This window comes from Rhinopithecus bieti, unplaced genomic scaffold, assembly GCF_001698545.2.
Source record: "Rhinopithecus bieti isolate Rb0 unplaced genomic scaffold, ASM169854v2 scaffold_23411, whole genome shotgun sequence".
NCBI classification, from domain to species: Eukaryota; Metazoa; Chordata; class Mammalia; order Primates; family Cercopithecidae; genus Rhinopithecus; species Rhinopithecus bieti.
The window spans coordinates 115,821-133,667 of record NW_016811046.1 but is presented as its reverse complement, the minus strand read 5'-3'; the positions used below and the strand labels follow the sequence as shown (position 1 = coordinate 133,667).

The 17,847-nt window shown below is 35.0% G+C and overlaps 1 protein-coding gene across 3 annotated transcripts in view; it reads right to left on the bottom strand.

Annotated features, from left to right (window-relative positions):
* Window positions 1–7,069: 7,069 nt before the first annotated feature.
* VCAN (versican) overlaps window positions 7,070–17,847 on the bottom strand; it is a 114,000-nt gene continuing 103,222 nt past the window's right edge. For all 3 annotated transcript variants that reach the window (XM_017893435.1, XM_017893436.1, XM_017893437.1), the window contains 3 exons: window positions 16,844–16,988; window positions 9,194–9,376; window positions 7,070–9,048 (listed from right to left, as the gene is read on the bottom strand). In XM_017893435.1, coding sequence (XP_017748924.1) covers window positions 8,921–9,048; window positions 9,194–9,376; window positions 16,844–16,988 — 456 coding nt within the window. In that variant the 3' untranslated portion in view covers window positions 7,070–8,920. The remainder of the gene's footprint in view (window positions 9,049–9,193; window positions 9,377–16,843; window positions 16,989–17,847) is intronic.

The following is a 17,847-nucleotide window of genomic DNA, read 5'->3' as shown; positions in this document are numbered from 1 at the left end:
AGTCTTCTTTCTTTCCTCAATCTTTTTTCAAAACAATGATATTGTTGTTTTACTCTCATTTGTCTGGAATTATTTTACTAATTTTCTATTTTTTTTTTCCCACCATTGGAACTAATTTTCTTCTACTTCTTTTGCTGGGTTACTTTTATTTTCTTTGCTTATTATGTTCATTAACAATTTTCCTAATCAGTTTTTTGAATGACATATCCTTATCCAAAATGAAATTATCTATTAATTTACCTCATGATTAAGGAGAAGATACTCAAAGTTAAAAGTCAAAATATCGCCACATATTAAGCAATGAAGATACTACTTATAAGAAAGCCTGGATCATATAGATATTCCCAAATTTAGTTTTAAGAAGTTGCACTTCCCTTTCTCGCTAGAACAGCATTCCCAAAAACACACATTACCTGCCAAAAATTTAAAAATCGTATGAGGCCCCTCACAAAATATTCTTGGGACATTTTGTTAAGGAACGCTGCCCTATTCCATAAATGTCCCTGCACATCACTCTGACCCCAGCAAGCCTTCGCGTACCACGCATGTGTAACACAACCAAGCCACACTTAAAACAGTGTACTTTACTGGACTACTTCCAGAGTTGATAGGCCTCTGCACAGATCTCTAGGAGAGGTTTCTCTTGATTTCAGCACATCTGCCACCATGTTGCTGGAATCAGCTTTCCTCTTCAACACAGAAAGCCTTGGCCAAGAATTTATCATACCCTGGAATCAAGACCCCAGAGAAAACAAACAGAATATGTATTAAAGTTTAATCTAAAAGATACAACATTTTGGCCGGGCGCGGTGGCTCACGCCTGTAATCCCAGCACTTTGGGAGGCCGAGACGGGCGGATCACGAGGTCCGGAGATCGAGACCATCCTGGCTAACACGGTGAAACCCCGTCTCTACTAAAAATACAAAAACTAGCCGGGCGAGGTGGCGGGCGCCTGTAGTCCCAGCTACTCGGGAGGCTGAGGCAGGAGAATGGCGTAAACCCGGGAGGCGGAGCTTGCAGTGAGCTGAGATCTGGCCACTGCACTCCAGTCCGGGCGACAGAAGGAGACTCCGCCTCAAAAAAAAAAAAAAAAAAGATACAACATTTTGTATGAGAAGAGAACAACATCTACTTTTTAATGCAGATCAGCTCAGTTTCTCCTTTTACCAATTCATCCCAAAGTATGAACTTGAATCTTGAATTTGTGTAACTTGAAGACCTCCCCTGGGATGACTTCTCCTAAAACTAGAGGGAAAAATTCATCTCTGAAGGATAAAGGCATACTTCTATCCAAAGAAACAATATCTGTTGGCAGGTTTAAAATAGCAATGTCTTCCTCCCTTCTCATCCTACTTTCTCTGTGGGTAACCATAAAGCATAAAGTTCCAAAAATATTGGAGTTTAGTCTCAGAGAAACTTGTTATGCACCTATACTACTTCACTCCTCCTCTTTTTTTCTCCTAATTATAAAACAAGCATTGAAAACTGACCTTGATTGTGAACTCAAGTTGAGGAATAATACATTTTATTTTGGAAATTTAAGCCAGAAAACACAACGTTCAGACCAAGAAGTCTGCAGTGTGGCCATGTTTATGCATAGCTGAGGCAGAAAAATGGCTGGCAGTTACAACAATCACATGCTTTGTGTTTAATGGTTACCAGAAAGGAATTAAAGCTATAACCTCATATAAGTACACAATAAGACACCTTAGAAGTAACCCAAGGGAACCAGTGTGCAAGCTTCCAGACTGCAATGCAGCATGCCTATCCTATGAACGAAATGAATGGGGTTACTTCCATCATTTCCCCTGAAGAAATGCATCAAATAACACTGTCAGCCAGGAATCCAACAGGAAATAGATGACACGAATAAAATTAGTCAGAGTGTTTAATAAAAGGATTATTTACAAAAGTGAGAAGCTTAAGGAAATCACACTTCATAATACAGTATCCGTGGGGCCAAAAACAGTAGAGAGCTCTTACTAGGCCAGTCCTGAAAGGTCTTATGAGCAGCTGTGGAACCAGGAGGCAAAGAGGACTCTGTGGAGACTGCTGCCCAGGAGGATCTAATAACTTTATCATAGAGTACCACCAGCCCATGGCAATCCCACAGGACTGGGGGGAGCCAAGGGGCTATACACTGATATAGAGTTATCCTCTCTGGTTCTGATTTCCTGCAATGCTCTCCATGGCTGAACCCAATAGGAGCAGTCTATACTGTCAGTATCTCAGAGCACAGAGCAGGAGAAGGGTGCAGAGTGTACCTGGAAAGACACACCTATATCCTACTGAGTCAAATGGCAGTTTTAGTCTTCCATTTCTGCCTCCCATACAATTGCTATAAGAAGAGTCTGACATTTGATCAGACGTTGAACAGGAAACCAAAGTGATCAATTAAATAAAAACATTAGAACTTAAATTTGATAGTTTTTCCACTTACGATTTCTAAATCAAGACATGAAATCAAATAGTTTGGGGGTTTGTTCACAGCATTTTGCAGAATATTAGATTGGACAAGTAGGTAAAGTCTATGCATATGAAATTAGATTCTATTTTGTAGGCATTAAGTTCTGAAGAATTCTGTGCTGGGGAATGCCAAGCTCTGATGTGCACATTTTAAAGAATACTCTGGAGTAGTTTGAAAGGTAATTTGGAAAGCAGTGTGTCTAGAGATAGTAAGGCTATATGAGATATTGAGGACAGTTGGGATAGAGAGAAGAGAATGGATATGAGAAGGCTTTGGAGGTAGAATTATAGAATTTGGCAATTGATTAAATATGGGCATTAAATTAGGAGCCAGAATGACTACTAGTTATAAAAAATGGTTGGGGGAGAGAGAGAGAGATAATAGTTCAACTTGAAAGATAAAGATCTTCACGTGCCTATAGAATCCAACCAACTGGACACGGAAGTAATTACGCAGGGATTTAAGCCACGGTTATGAATGGAATCAGGCAAAGATGGAGCGTGGAAAAAAAAGATGGTCAAGAACAGAGCTTTTGCATTTTGGGAAATCAGACTCTTCCTACTTTAATGCCATTACTAATCTTTCTCATCAGACTGTAAGCTCCCTAAAAACAGAAACTCAGTTAGTCTTGTTTATGACAGTATCTCCAGCACCTAACATACTGCCTGGAACCTGGTAAGTGCTCAATATGTATTATTATATGAAAAATGGGTTCAATCTGGCTTATGAACATAGGAGAGGATGAGGTGATCTGGGAACTGAAGCAATGTAGAGATCAGTGCACTCCAAAGGATTCTCCCACCTAGGCCTCTTTTAAGGCTCATCATTGAATTTGAGGTTCCTTTTCCTGGTTGGCTCTTGAAGAGAAATTACAATATATCTTCTTTGCTTCTATTTCTGTTTTTAAATTTCTCTTAATTCCTACATTTAAAACTTTGTATCAGGTCTTTAAGAAATTAGTATTTTAATCATGCTGCTTTATTCAGTTTTCCTGTAAAGAAAACCTTTCTCACATTTTCTTTAAAACCAGAGGCCCATTGAAATGTTGGAAAGTAATCACCACCAGACTAGTAGAACACATGGTCATAAATATGGACAGATGACGTACTAAAAATCAGAAAGCACTTTAAGGACTCTGTATCTTAAAGCAGCTTTCTCCAAACCAGGGGAAAACTTAGTATACTCCCAGGGTAGTACTCCTACTGTGCGAGTGCCCTAAGACTTTCCAAGGGATACATAAAAGTGAAGTCATTTCCAGAACTTTAATTACCACCTGGATGCTTTTCTAAAACTCATTTGCCTAGGCAGGTGTCTGTGATGGAGGCTCCTGCTTCTGCTTTTGCATCCCCCTTTATGCCAGTTCTCATACACTTTAGAATGTATGAGAATCACTGGAGTGTCTGCAAAAACCCATACCGCTGTCCCCACTCCCATAATCTCTCACTCAGTAGGGTAAGGTCTGAGGATTTGCATTTTTCACAAGTTCCTGCGTGAAAATAATGCTGTCGTTCCAGGGAACAAACTTTGAGGACCAATACTTTAGACAATTGTTCCTTTTCTACTTTATAAAAAATAAAATAAATAAAAACCCACTACATGAAACCATCCTTATCCATTCTGAGTCTTGGATACATTGCACATGGAATGCAGAATTAGAACAACTAAAAGACAACTCCACTGAATAATCTGATGCGTGTGGACAAATCCTTTTTCAAACCAAGTGTTTATAAAAAAAAAAAAATTAAGGAGGACTTGGACATGTCAGCTGAGAGGTAAATTGAAAATAAGCTTTTTGATAGATCACTGTGATTTTTGGCCATTCTAGATCAGAATTGCTTAGAAAATGAGTAGCAGTGGCACAATTAAAACTATCATTTATCTACTTATGTAAAACAGATTTTCTCAGTATTTAAATATATCAAACAAAATGAGAGCCAAATGTGCTAAGCTATGCCACATTCTAGTTTTAAGGAATATTTCCCTACGGAAATGCGAATTGGGAAAAACAGCCCTAATTACCTCATTAAGATATATTTCCAACAAAATTTCACAATTTGTATAATATTTCAAATGTTATAATAGCTTTATATTGTTTTGATCAATTATATATTAGTAAGCTACAAAAATAACTCAGTCCAGGAAAATTTTAACTTTTATAGGATTATGTTCACAAGGAAAAAAATTTAAATTTTAAATTATAAATTTTGATGTACTTAAGTTTGATGGCTTAATAGAAGACTTCTAAGCATATAAATATATAATTTTGATAACATTCTATAAGAGGAACTTAAATTTTAAAATTAATCCTAAGAAAGTAAAATAAAAAATTTTGACTGTTAATAAAGACTATTTTAAAAGAATGATGTAGGGGGTCAAACCACTGTGATATTTAGATTATTTAGATTCCACTGAATATATCTGAAAGTGATGTTATATGCTTGTTTTAGAATGGCAATATTTAAAATAGGTCAAAAATTACATCCTCTATTGTTGTTTAACTTTATGATGAAAAAAAAAATTTTGTTGACAACTTAAAATGTGAGAGGTACACAGCTTTTTAAATTTTAGAATAAATACTATCAAAAATAATTTAAGACTTACTGCCTAAGGCAGTAAACTTTTAATCTTCAACAGGGATCATTTGATAGACTCAGACAGAACTCTGAATTAAATTCCAATTAAAACCCAGGCTTTGCTTATTCTGTAAACACCTCAACAAAACCATTCTTGTTCTATTTTGGCATTTGCTCTTTCTTGTCCAGCTGGGATCTAAACATACAGAAATGAGTAATAATGGGAAAAGATTATACAATCTTGAATGACTCACTCAAGGACCTTTATAAATGTTCTGTTCAGACTTGTTTCAGAAAAGAATCATTGGGGTGAATTCTGATTTGTTTAGAGCAAATGCAAGTTGCAATACAGTAAAAAGAAAGATGCACCAATATCAGTGCTAATATACATTGCTGACCTTTTTTCTTCAGAAACAATTTCACTGCATTTCTAATATTAGGAAACATAAAGGAAAACACTTTACAAATGTTGTATTCATTGCTGAGTCTTTAGCCACTTGATAATAACATCTTTTGCCCTTATCTAGAATATATTTTCTCTCATAGATTCTTTTCATGGGAAATAGTCATGAACATGTCATGCACAAAATTAACCCTGAACCTTTTTACAACTACTTTATTTTTTTCTCTTTATTTGCAAACTCCATGAGTTTATTGTACATGATATATGATTTCCGGGCAAATACCTTAAGGCTAATTCAGTTCCTACTCTTGGTACTAGTATTAAGTAAATATTGAAAATTTACTTAAGATCAGCAAAGGTCTACTTACTATCACATTAAAATGATGCATCCCTCCTTATACAGTCTTTCTTACCTCTTCAGTAATACAGCTACCCTGGAAGACCACCTCTTCTTAAATAGCCTCCAACGCAGGGGCACATTCTTCCCTCTGATATGACACTTAACCTTTAAAAATGGACAAAGAACCACTTCTTGCTGACTTTGACTAGTGTAACTCTTTCTTAATGTCTCACTCTGTCCCACTATTCTGAACATCCCACAGATTCTGTTATTTGCACCCAGATCCACCAATAATCTAAGAAGGGTATATATGCACAATTAATATAAATTCTTATATATTCCCTTGGATCATATTTAAATTCTATGTAAAAGATATGACAGAGTGCACACTAAAAGGACAAGCTCAGAAAGGAAAATAATCTCTTCTCTTCCACACTTATTCATGCCAAACTCCCTGTATATTTTTTACATTTCTAGAAAGAACCTTAAAATAATTTTCAGCTCAGCTTTGACCTTTATATCTTTGCTATAACTTCAGAGCATAAAATGTATTGATTGGTTCTTCCAGATTATCAATAAAGCTATTGAATAGAATGGTTCTATGATAATTTCCATGGGATGCAGCCAGTATAAAAACTTTATGTAGGCAAAATCATGTCTACCTCATTCACTGGTGAATCTTCAGAGCCTATTACAGTGCCTGGCACACATTAAATACTTAAATAATGAATGAATGAAAACTGAAGGAACGGATGGATATCTGAATGGATGATAACTTTATATTTTTGACAGTTTCTGATCATTATTTACATATGATTTCCTCACCAGTAAATTAACCACTTAAATGCGGGGATATAATATTTTATATTTTTCTTGGAAATGCTGTGTAGGCTGTAGGGATTACCTGCTTCTGCTACATACTAACTGCATGACTTTGAAAAAATAATGAGCCCTCTGTGCCTGATAATCAGTAATGATGACTCCTGTTTCATAAGCTTGTTGTGATATATTACATGTAAAACACTTGCCTTGGTTCCTAGGAAGATTTCTGTGATGTGAGCTATCACTTTTCCACCGCATATTTTTCATATTTGAAATTAATACATAGTATTCAGATAAAAACATTATCAGAATTATTATCATAACTTTTGCAGGTATATATATAATCATTTCTTTGCTTGATTTCATCGAGGCTAGAAGCTTGCTCTCCATGATGGAACCAGAATGTAAAAATGTTGGTGCACATTAGGATTTAAAGTTGTAAATAACCAGACCAGTCACAGTGTAGTAAAAGAAGGATTTTAGGTTTCTTTGGTGAAACAAAAGCAGATATAAAAAGTTACAAAGATTTTAGATTTTCATTCACAAAAAAAAGTCATTCACATTTTACACTATACACGTTATGATATAAATACAGGAAAGTATTATGTGCATTGTAATGAGAAAGGAAAAATAGAAACCTAATAGATCAACACAGTGTTGTTCTGTGCTCTAAAATACCTAAAGGTGGATTACATTTAATGCAACAACCAAGGGAACCTGCTTAAACATACTGTGTATTATTGTAGCTAGACGTCATTCCTTCTAAGCCAAAGAGGTTTTATGAAAAAGAATCAATATTGGGCCAATCCCTGGGTGCCCTTTTCTCTTTTTCTATTTTTTGTCTACTCTTCTTCAAGTTGCTCTAAACTGAAATTAGGGAAAGAGTCTTAATTTCCATTACAGGTTTTTCTTTAAACATTAAATTAAGTGGATAAGGATTCAAAGTCATCTTCAGCAGTCACTTTATTCAAATAATGGGGAGAAAACAGAGTGGGAAGAGATGGGGAGAAATGTCAACACATACACTCCACCTAACAGGAAGAAATGCCCGCACTATTTCTATATATTCGCTCCTTTCTTAGAATGGGCAAACACCATTTGCTAAAAGCTATATACTTTTCCACTCTTTTCATAATAAACACTTGATGCATTCTATCCATCACATTATTTAATCAGGGACAAAGTACCTATATTATATGATTCCAAATTGTGTGAGGAAAGTAAAAGGCTAACACTGAAAAATAACTAGCATACTATGTTCATTTTCAGGTCTTAGGGAAAATAACATCCAATAAATTAAATCAGTATGGCTTACTTCATTTATTTATGTATGCTTCACAGCTGCAGCATTCATACATGAACATTCAAAACTTTATAAAAGATTAAAATGGTTATATATACAAAATTTCTTTCTTTTTTTTTTTTTCCATGTGTGTTGTTTTAACAATCCCCCACCCTCCAGAGCCCTAGGTCTATATCCATATGAAATGCGTTGATCGGTAACCTTACGAGTTAGTGTTATGAAAGCCATTAAAAAGTAGACCTGGTTGAGTTAATTATTAGCACTTTGACCCCTAAAAAATGCTCCTGGTTACAGAAAAGTCCTCCATTCAGGCCTTTCTTGTAAGTGAAGAAAAAGGAATGCAGCAAAGAAGAGTTCCACACTGGAGTCCCTAGTTCCATCAGGATCCCATTTGCAGGCTTTAGCATCATGTAGAAGCAAACTGCACCTATGGCTGAGATGGGTGCAATGACCTACAAGATTTTGTGTTTTCTAGCTGTCCAGGAAAAGCCATCTTCAGTCTTGCTGACAGTCAAAGAGCAAGTGAAACCATTTCCAGCCTAAACTACATAAAAGCAGCCGAACCAATGATTAAAGACCGCTAAGGCTCCATAATCATCATTAAATATGCCCAAACTCATTGTGACTTTTTATTTTATATACAGGATTAAAATCAACATTAAATCATCTTATTTACATGGCCATCGGTGCTGAAATTGAACATTTTAAATAGTACAGTAGGCTGGTTTACATTAAGAAATGGACTGCACTGGAGGCAAATAGAAAACTAAAGAAATTAGATAGGCTGGAAATGCTTACTTTCTGCTCTCATTTTCTTTCATTTTGTCTGCTGTCTTTTTGAATGCCAATACTTTCATTTAAAATGTTTTGGGAGCACGGCAACCCAATTTGACTGAACGGTGGTCCAAAACTCCAAACCAACTGATAATTACTTCTCGAGGTGATAGGAAAGGCACAGGAAGTTAGGACTTTGGCTGAAATGATGAAAACACATGTTCGCCATTTTAGGGATCAGCGCCTCGACTCCTGCCACCTCCGGCTCCAACGATGATCATGTTTGGATGTATTTATTGAATTGTCCTTTGCTGATGAGGAATTTTTAAAGTATTTCATAGAATAAGTCCTTTGGTATGCAGATGCTACATGGAAGGAAAGAAAGAAAAGAAGAAAACACAACAATATTACTTGCTCCATACCCTAAACTGCCGATACCACAGCCGTAAAATGAAGGTGTCTAGTAGTTGTTATAGCACGGTAGTCCATTCTTTCTAAAGGACCACTTACGGTTCATGCAGGTAATTTTAGGTATAGCCCATCTTCCATTTCCTAGGCACCGGATGGTTGGAAGGTGACGTTGAATGAAACCATCTTTGCAGTGGTATCTAATCAGGGAGTTGATTTCATAACGAGGTTTCATCTTTCCAAAGGTCTTGGCATTTTCTACAACAGGGGGCTGGCCGCAAGCAACTAAAGGAAAGCAAATTGGGTTACTTCCAAATAATCTAAGTATTTCAGCTAATACTGAGTCTCTTATTTTTCTCTCTTTCTTTATGGTACCAAAGTAAGCAACTTCATCAAAGGCAATCTTTCAGAATTAAGAATATGAAATTTTTCAAGAAAAAAATTCAATGTTGAGGCTCTGGGCCTACTTTGAATCTCAGATTATGCCATCTTGAAATTTGTTTTATTAAACAACCATAGGGCTAAATGGTCATACATTCATCTAACCCTCTGGAAGGGCCACTTTTCTGATGAAAATTCCAAATTAAAAAGCATATTGTCTTCATCACCATCCCTAAGTTTTTATTTGTTAATTACCTTCATTGGGACAATAATGAATTTAACTATTACTATTACCTCCTTATAAAAACTTACAATCTACAGGCTGGTCATGGTGGCTCACGCCTGTAATCCCAGCACTTTGGGAGGCCAAGGGGGGTGGATCACAAGGTCAAGAGATTAAGACCATCCTGGCCAACATGGTGAAACCCCATCTCTACTAAAAATACAAAAAATTAGCCAGGAGTGGTGGTGGGCACCTGTAGTCCCAGCTACTTGGGAGGCTGAGGCAGGAGAATCACTTGAACCCAGGAGGCAGAGGTTGCATTGAGCAGAGATTGTGCCACTGCACTCCAACCTGGAGACAGAGCAAGACTCCATCTCAAAAAAACAAAACAAAACAAAACAAAACAAACAAAAATCTTACAATCTACAATAACATTATAGTTTTGAAATATGGACAAAGACTCCTAAATACAAATATCTTTTGGCTCCATTTATGTTTATTTGCTCTTTTTTGTCTTCTGTATTGGGACAAGAAAAAGAAACTGTAATATTCATGCCTGAATTTCATAAATACCATAATGAATATAAATTTAAACCCTTGAGACAGGTAAATGAGGGTAAAGCTTGGAATTCTTAACCATCATTTTAAATTTACAATGAAAAATTATAAATATCAACAAACAGCAATAATATAAGTAACAAAAAAAGAAGTAGAAGTAAAAGAAATATCTTCACTTTAAAGTTCAAAAGCTTAGAAAATTGATTTAATTGAATTTGTGTTAACATAGTTTTATTCAACATTAGCACACTTATTTTAAACGATATACTTTAAAAAAATCAACTTTGATTAAATTATTGTATTTTCCTATATATCTTTAACATGAATGTAACTTAAATATAATTTTCCCTAAGTGGAAATTTCTATTGTTTAAGAATTCTGACACCATAGGCCTACAAAAACATGCCACATTCTCTCATGAAATATTGCAGATATTCAGTGCGAAAATGATTATCAGAAACCTTGGTACCAAACATTTGAATGCCAACATCCTAATATTAAAAGTTTTCAGTTATTAAATATATTTGCATATTCAGAAGACTATTTACAACCATACTCTTTTGCAATGACAAATTTTGGTTTAATTTAAATGTTTGGTTCTTCTAATTTACTTCTGCTTGACCTCAATCTGGATACCTGCACACTTTTTTTTTTTTTTTTTAACTTTTAAGTTCAGGGGTAAATGTGCATGCTTGTTATATGGCTAAACTCATGTCACAGGGGTTTGTTTTACAGATTATTTTGTCACCCGGGTACTAAGCCTAATGCCCAATAGTTATTTTTCTAATCTTCTCCCTTCTCACACCCTCCACCCTCAAGTAGGCCCCAGTGTCTGTCCTTCCCTTCTTTGTATCCCTATGTTCTCATTGTTTAGCTCTCATGTGTAAGTGAAAACATGCAGCATTTGGTTTTCTGTTCTTGTGTTAGTTTGCTAAGGATGATGACCTCCAGCTCCATCCATGTTCCTGAAAGGGACATGATCTCATTCCTTTTTATGGCCGCATCGTATTCCATGGTGCACACTTCTTTTATTGTAATATGAAATGCCTATACTAGGGTCCAGATAATAGCAAGTATCAGATGGAATAGCAAGTATCAGATGGAAGACCAAAGTGATAGAGAAGGTTAAAAATGATCAATTCAATAATTCAATATACTTGATTTGGTGCTAACAAATTTGAAGTCATTTTTATAATTTTGAAGAAATAATTATATAGATTTCTTCTAAAACTAAATATGAAGACTTATTAAAAAGCTAAAATAATTCAGTGAGTGTGGTATTGTCAAGGACAGGAAAATAGACCAGAAACAGATTTATACACATATACTTGATATTTAAAAGAGGCAACATGGCAGAGCAGAGGGAAAGTGTAGTCTTTTCATTTGAACACTTGTGTATTCATACGGAAAAAAATAAACTTGGTTTTGTACTTCAGAGAATACATTAAAAATAAATTCTAGATGGTTGAAATATATAAACACAAAAGGTAAAACTATAAAACATTTAGAAACTATAGAATATCTTTATGACTTCAGGATAGTGTCAACCAAAATTAAGGCTATTGTGGCAGAAATAATTTGATAAAGGTTTATTGGAAGCCAAATGCAAGGATCTACCTGGGAAGACACACCACAAAGTTGGGCATATTCCAGAATCTGCTACAGGTTGGAAGGCTTTTATGGGGAAGTTCAGAAGGGAGGCCAACTCCTCAGACCCGAGTTGTGATTTTCATTGGAGGGTACAATACAGAGGTTATAATCATTGGCTACAGATTACAAAATACAAGCCAAAATGCTCTATGTGCAAAACAATCAGTAAAACTTCATGATTCACAAACAAATCAGTGTTTTTCCAGTGTCAGTAGGCTACATATTAATCAGTATGTCAACAGTTTAAGGAATTCATGATAAGATTTGAGGAACTCACAATAGAACTGTTTACTCAGGGACAGGATGTAAGCCATGAATCATAAGACCTCCCCCAGGTGGATTAATTTGGAAGCCTGCCAATGTGACCTGTAGGTTATCAGTAGGTAAAGATTTCTTAAAATACAAAAAAGATTAGATCATAAAGGAAAAAAAATCAATAAAATTAAGAATTCTGTCCATCAGAAAATATAAGGTAAGGGTGAACTCAAGTGACAAACTGGGAGAACATATTTGCAACATATAAAATTGTCAAGGGATTAGTAACCAGAATATAAAAAGAACTCCTACAAATTAGTATGTATAAGATTATAAGTAAACAATTTTCCAAAATAACCAAAAGATATGAACAGAAACTTTACAAAAGTAGAGCTTCAAGTGATTGATAAATATATGAAAAGATATTCAGAGAGACATATCAAAAAATGTGAATTAAGTCACAAGAGATTACATTTTATACCCACCAGATTGGCAAAAATTTCAAAGTCCAATAGTGCGAAATGCTGGAGAAGATGTAGAGCAACAGGATCTATCATAGATTGTTGGTGGGAGTGAAAATTGGTACCACCACTTCGGAAAAAAATTTGGCTTTTTAAAGTAGATTTTATGGTACATATATCTTATGACTCAGCAACTTCACTCCTGGAAATATATCTTACAGAAACTCACAAAAGTTGACCAAGAACAAGTTAAAGAATGCTCATAGAAACATTGTTTATAAAAGCAAAAACACTGAATATAACTCAAGTGTCCACTGATAGGAGAATTGATAAGTAAAATGTTGTATAGTCATACAAGCAATACAATACAGAAACGAAAACAAGAACATGCCACTACATGCATCAACATGAATAAATCTCACAGACATAATGCTGAACAAAAAAAGAGCAAAGCACAGAATATATACAGTATGATTCCACTTATTTAAAGTTCAAAAATGTAAAAAACTAAATAATTTATTGTTTAGTGAAACAAGTGTATATCATAATAGAAAAGGGAAAAGCAAGGGAATAAGTCATTATCTCGGTGGGAGTTGAGAAGTAAATGGATGGGATTGAGAGGAACCCACAGGATGCTCCACAGATGTATGGATAGTATGCATTGAGGTGTTCTTTTAAAAAATATGATTTTTGTATATATATTATAATTCTTTGCAAGTATTTAATAGTTAATTCAAAGGAGAACTACGTAGGTCTGTAGGTTTAAAATATCTAAAAGGAGAAAAGGGTATCTTTTTAAAAAGCCTATAAACATTTACAAACTTCCCCAAAGTACTGATTAGCAAAGAATTGACTGCACAAATATAAAATCAGTGAGTAGGGGAGATAAAATACAAAATAGGGTTTTTTTCTTCTTCTTCTTCTTCTTTAATGAGGTAGAATCAGTATTTTATAAAATTTGTTCTCCATTGGGAAATGTAAACAATCATGGTGTTTTTGTGAATCTTTTTTGGTATAGGGTAGTGGTTCTCAACGTGGGGCAGTTTACCTCTTCTAGAGACATATGGCAATGTCTAGAAACATGTTTGCCTTTTACAAGGCAGAGGGGATGTAAAAGTGCTACTGACGTGTAGTATACAAAGGGCAGGGATTATGCTAAACATGCTTTAATGCACAGGATAGCCTCTTAAAATAAAGAATTATCTGACCAAAAATGTCAATAGCTCTGCTGTTGAGAAACCCTGCTATAGGAAAAAATAAAATAGGAAATGTAAGAATGTATAAATCATAAAATGAAAAGTATGACTCCAGGGACCATTTGGAGACAAATGGCAAACATGACATTTGGATAGAGATGAACAATTTAGTAAAGTTTTCTATGCTGGAAAAAGAAAAACAGAAAATACTTGATTTGCTATTTTTACGAATCCCATCACAGAGGTGCTAAAGTAAGGGATATGGTCAGGAAAGCTTCTCATGTAGAAAAGGTATTGAGAATACGTTCTACCTTGGGTGAGAAAATAGCAGAGTAATGTACTCATTGCTAACAGCTGACTTCATGAGACTCGGGCTTTGTGTAGGTCAGTGTTCTCTTTCTTCTAATAGAATTTCTCAATTATTGGGGTTTATATCTTTACTAAAATATTTATAGAGTGTGATTTTTAGTTTTATTATTTTTGTATCCAAAGACAAATAAATCAAATAGGTTTATATTTTACATTTGTACTTTGTACTCTTATTTGAGGTGGGTAAAATCTGGGTCTAGGGACTAAATATTCATGTGATAACACCATTATTAATTGCAAATATGTTAAAATAGTTTACAGAATTTCTATTTGTTTAGGGAAAAAGTCTGTACAGCGTGCTTTAGAAATTGGCCAATGATAAACACACCTCTTAAAAAATTAGCTTTTAAAATATTTTCTGTTTAATGTTAACTAAACAATTCTCATACAATTTACATTACACATGTTCTTATTTTATCTTATAAATATTCAACTACAGATATAAGGATGGCATGTGTGTTCCATAGTTTACAAGCATAAAATAAACTTCTAAGGGAATGATTAAAATACTCAAATGCCTACAGAGAGCAGGCAGTTGGCAAAAACCAGTGCCAATTATAATCCCAAAAGACACAATCTCAAAAGTCATAATCCCAAATTTTGAAATTCCTAAAGACCAAAATCCCTAGAGGTTAAAATCCCTAACATCTAAAGTCCCCAAAATCATAATTCTGAAATATGTTGAAATCCTGAAAGCCAAATTCTAGGGAAGGGATTAGTGCATTTTTGGTTGTATGCAGGATAGTTATATCATGTCAGGAGGAATCATTACATTACCTTGTCATTGTCTTTATTTGGAAATTTAAATAATGGTTTAACAAGATGCATATGGGTGCCAAGCTGCAAGGGGTAGACTTGTGGACTTAATTTTAGGTGTCAACATGACTGGATTAAGGAATACCTAGAAACCTAAGAGAGCATTATTTGGGGCATGTCTCAGGGGGTTTCCGGAGAAGATTAATGTGTCAGTGTGAGTGGATGAGGTGGGGAAGATCTGCCTTCATTGTTGATGGGCATCATCCAATCAACCAAGTGCCCAGAGAAAACAGATACAGAAGGTGAGCTGGTCTTTCTCTGAGAGCTGGGACAGACTTCTGCCACCATGGACATCAGAATTCCAGGCTCACTGGCCTTTGGATTCCAGGACTTACACACCAGAGGCCCCCTAGGTCTTGAGGCTTTCGGTCTCAGACTGAGAGTTACACTACTGGCTTCAGCTTCCTTGGCTCTCAACATAAGAAGGTTGAAACTTCCTCAATAAATGAAGAGATGTTCTTTTGTACATCTCCATTTATGAAAGATAAGATTTCTCAAGATCTCGGCTCTTTGAGCAACTGAACATGCGGTTGTAACCCATCTCAGGTTTTTATCAATCTTGTGAAAAGATTTATGTTGTTCATCATGGTATTTCACATGACCACCGTTATAAAGCTGGTGCACATAATTACAACCAGAGTGATATGCGTTCATACATTTTGGTTTTTCCCCAACTGCCATTAGTATACCTGAGTGCTTATGCTTGAAAATATATGTATGTTTTTATTGTCTATTTATTTTATTGTCTAAAGTGGCTTATGAAGCACTGTCATGTTTTATATGTTTCTCTAATAAATCATCATTTTAAAATGTAAATAAATGTCTTAAAATTTTTTTCTCTTTAAAATAAATGTCTTTAAAATTTGTTTTTTTCCAGAACTCTATTTTCAGGATTTTAATCCTTTGGGATTTCAGCATTTAGGATTATGGCATTTGGGATTGTGTCTTTCAGGATTGGGGCACAGACTCACATAAAACAAAGGAAGGACTCAGTGAGGACTGCAATAAATGGAGATCGCAGCCCCAACCGAGGGAGGGCAGTGGTTCTCAGCTCTAGTACTTGAAACCACTGACAAACTTGAATATGACCCACATGGTACCAGGTCTTCTTATTTCTTAAAAAAGCTAGAAATCTAGATTTTAAAAATATAGCCTAATGTTTAACTGTTGACAAGTATTTTATTTTGTAATGTTCTACTCATCAAAATAAAAAAAAGAAGTCTGTCAGGAGCTGTGGCTCACACCTGTAATCCCAGCACTTTGGGAGGCCGAGGCTGGCAGATTACAAGGTCAAGAGATCAAGACCATCCTGGCTAACATGCTGAAACCCTATCTCTACTAAAAATACAAAAATTAGCTGGGTGTGGTGGTGCACGCCTATAGTCTCAGCTACTTGGGAGGCGGAAGCAGGAGAATTGCTTGAACCGGGAGGCAGAGGTTGCAGTGAGCCAAGATCCCACCACCCAGTCAAGATCTCCAGCCTGATGACAGAGACAGACTCCATCTCAAAAAATAATAATAATAATAAAAATAAATAAATAAAATAAAAGGCTTATTGTCCTTTGGACTGGCAGTTGTTCTTCTTAAAGATGTTACCAGGCAGCATTCCTACATTAATGCCACATTGTTATCTTTAAGGACCTGAAATCTAAGGTGAGAACATTGCTGAAAACAAACTTTTCAATCGTTTTGGAAGAGTGAAATATTCCAGAGCAACGAGAGATGACATACATGGACATATCCAGTTTGCGTCTCAAACAATGAATTTGAATCACAAATTCCTGAATTATCTTTATAATTGAAATGAAGATTAAGTACACATTATTAACGGAGTAATCATTACCTGTTCCTTTCTTGCACGTATAGGTGAGATGGTAATTGCAGGGAACATCATTCCACTGGCCATTCTCATGCCAAATGATAACAACACAGTCTTCTCCAGCAGAAAAGAAGCTGTCTGGCTGGTTGGGCCTCCAATTCTCGTATTGCTGTCAAAATGGAGGGAGAAGGTAACTACTTGCTAGTCAAATAGTAACATAAGAGCAACGACGGTATTATATCGCAATCAAATTGGAATAGACTCAACAATTTCTGTTGTTTCATATAGCTGAAATTATTTTGGTGGTAAAAAAAAAAGACTGTTAAACTGTGAGTAGAAAATATATGTGTCTCAAAGTCTTTAATTCAACAAATGTCTACAATTTGGCAATGAGATCTCATTGAGAAATTTTGGTCTAGTTATTCTAGATTTCTAAATATATAATCAACCCTCAATTTAGGAAATTTCATCATATTATTAATTCAATAAAATTAATGGAAGTAGAACTAGGGAAAAAATAATCTCATCATTCTAATTTTGTTTTCTTCTACCTCTTATGTGCACATATAAATTTATATAACTGTGATGATAGTTCAATCGAATTTTCAGCCTGTCTTTTCTTATCTTTACTACTATAAAGTACCTTTGTCTCATTTATTGTAATTGCTTTTCACCCAAATTCATCTATTCGGTTAAAAAAGTTGAGATAGTTGCAATATTTATTTTTTGTATTTATCTGACATACCTATGCTAATCATTTTATATACAACCTTTCAGAGCTAGTTTGTTTTAGATGTGATTCTTATCTGCACCATACAGTTGAGTTGTCCTTTATGATTTAATATGAAATGTTTTTAGTAGAAACATTTATGACATTTATGCGTATCGATATAAAAAGATACGCCTTCAAAAGTAGATTTTTTTTTTTAAGTAGATCTTACTATAGATTTTTTTTTGTGAAACTTATGTTGAGATCATTGAAAAGGATTTTATGGGTTTGACATTTCTCTGCTGGTTACCTTTATATA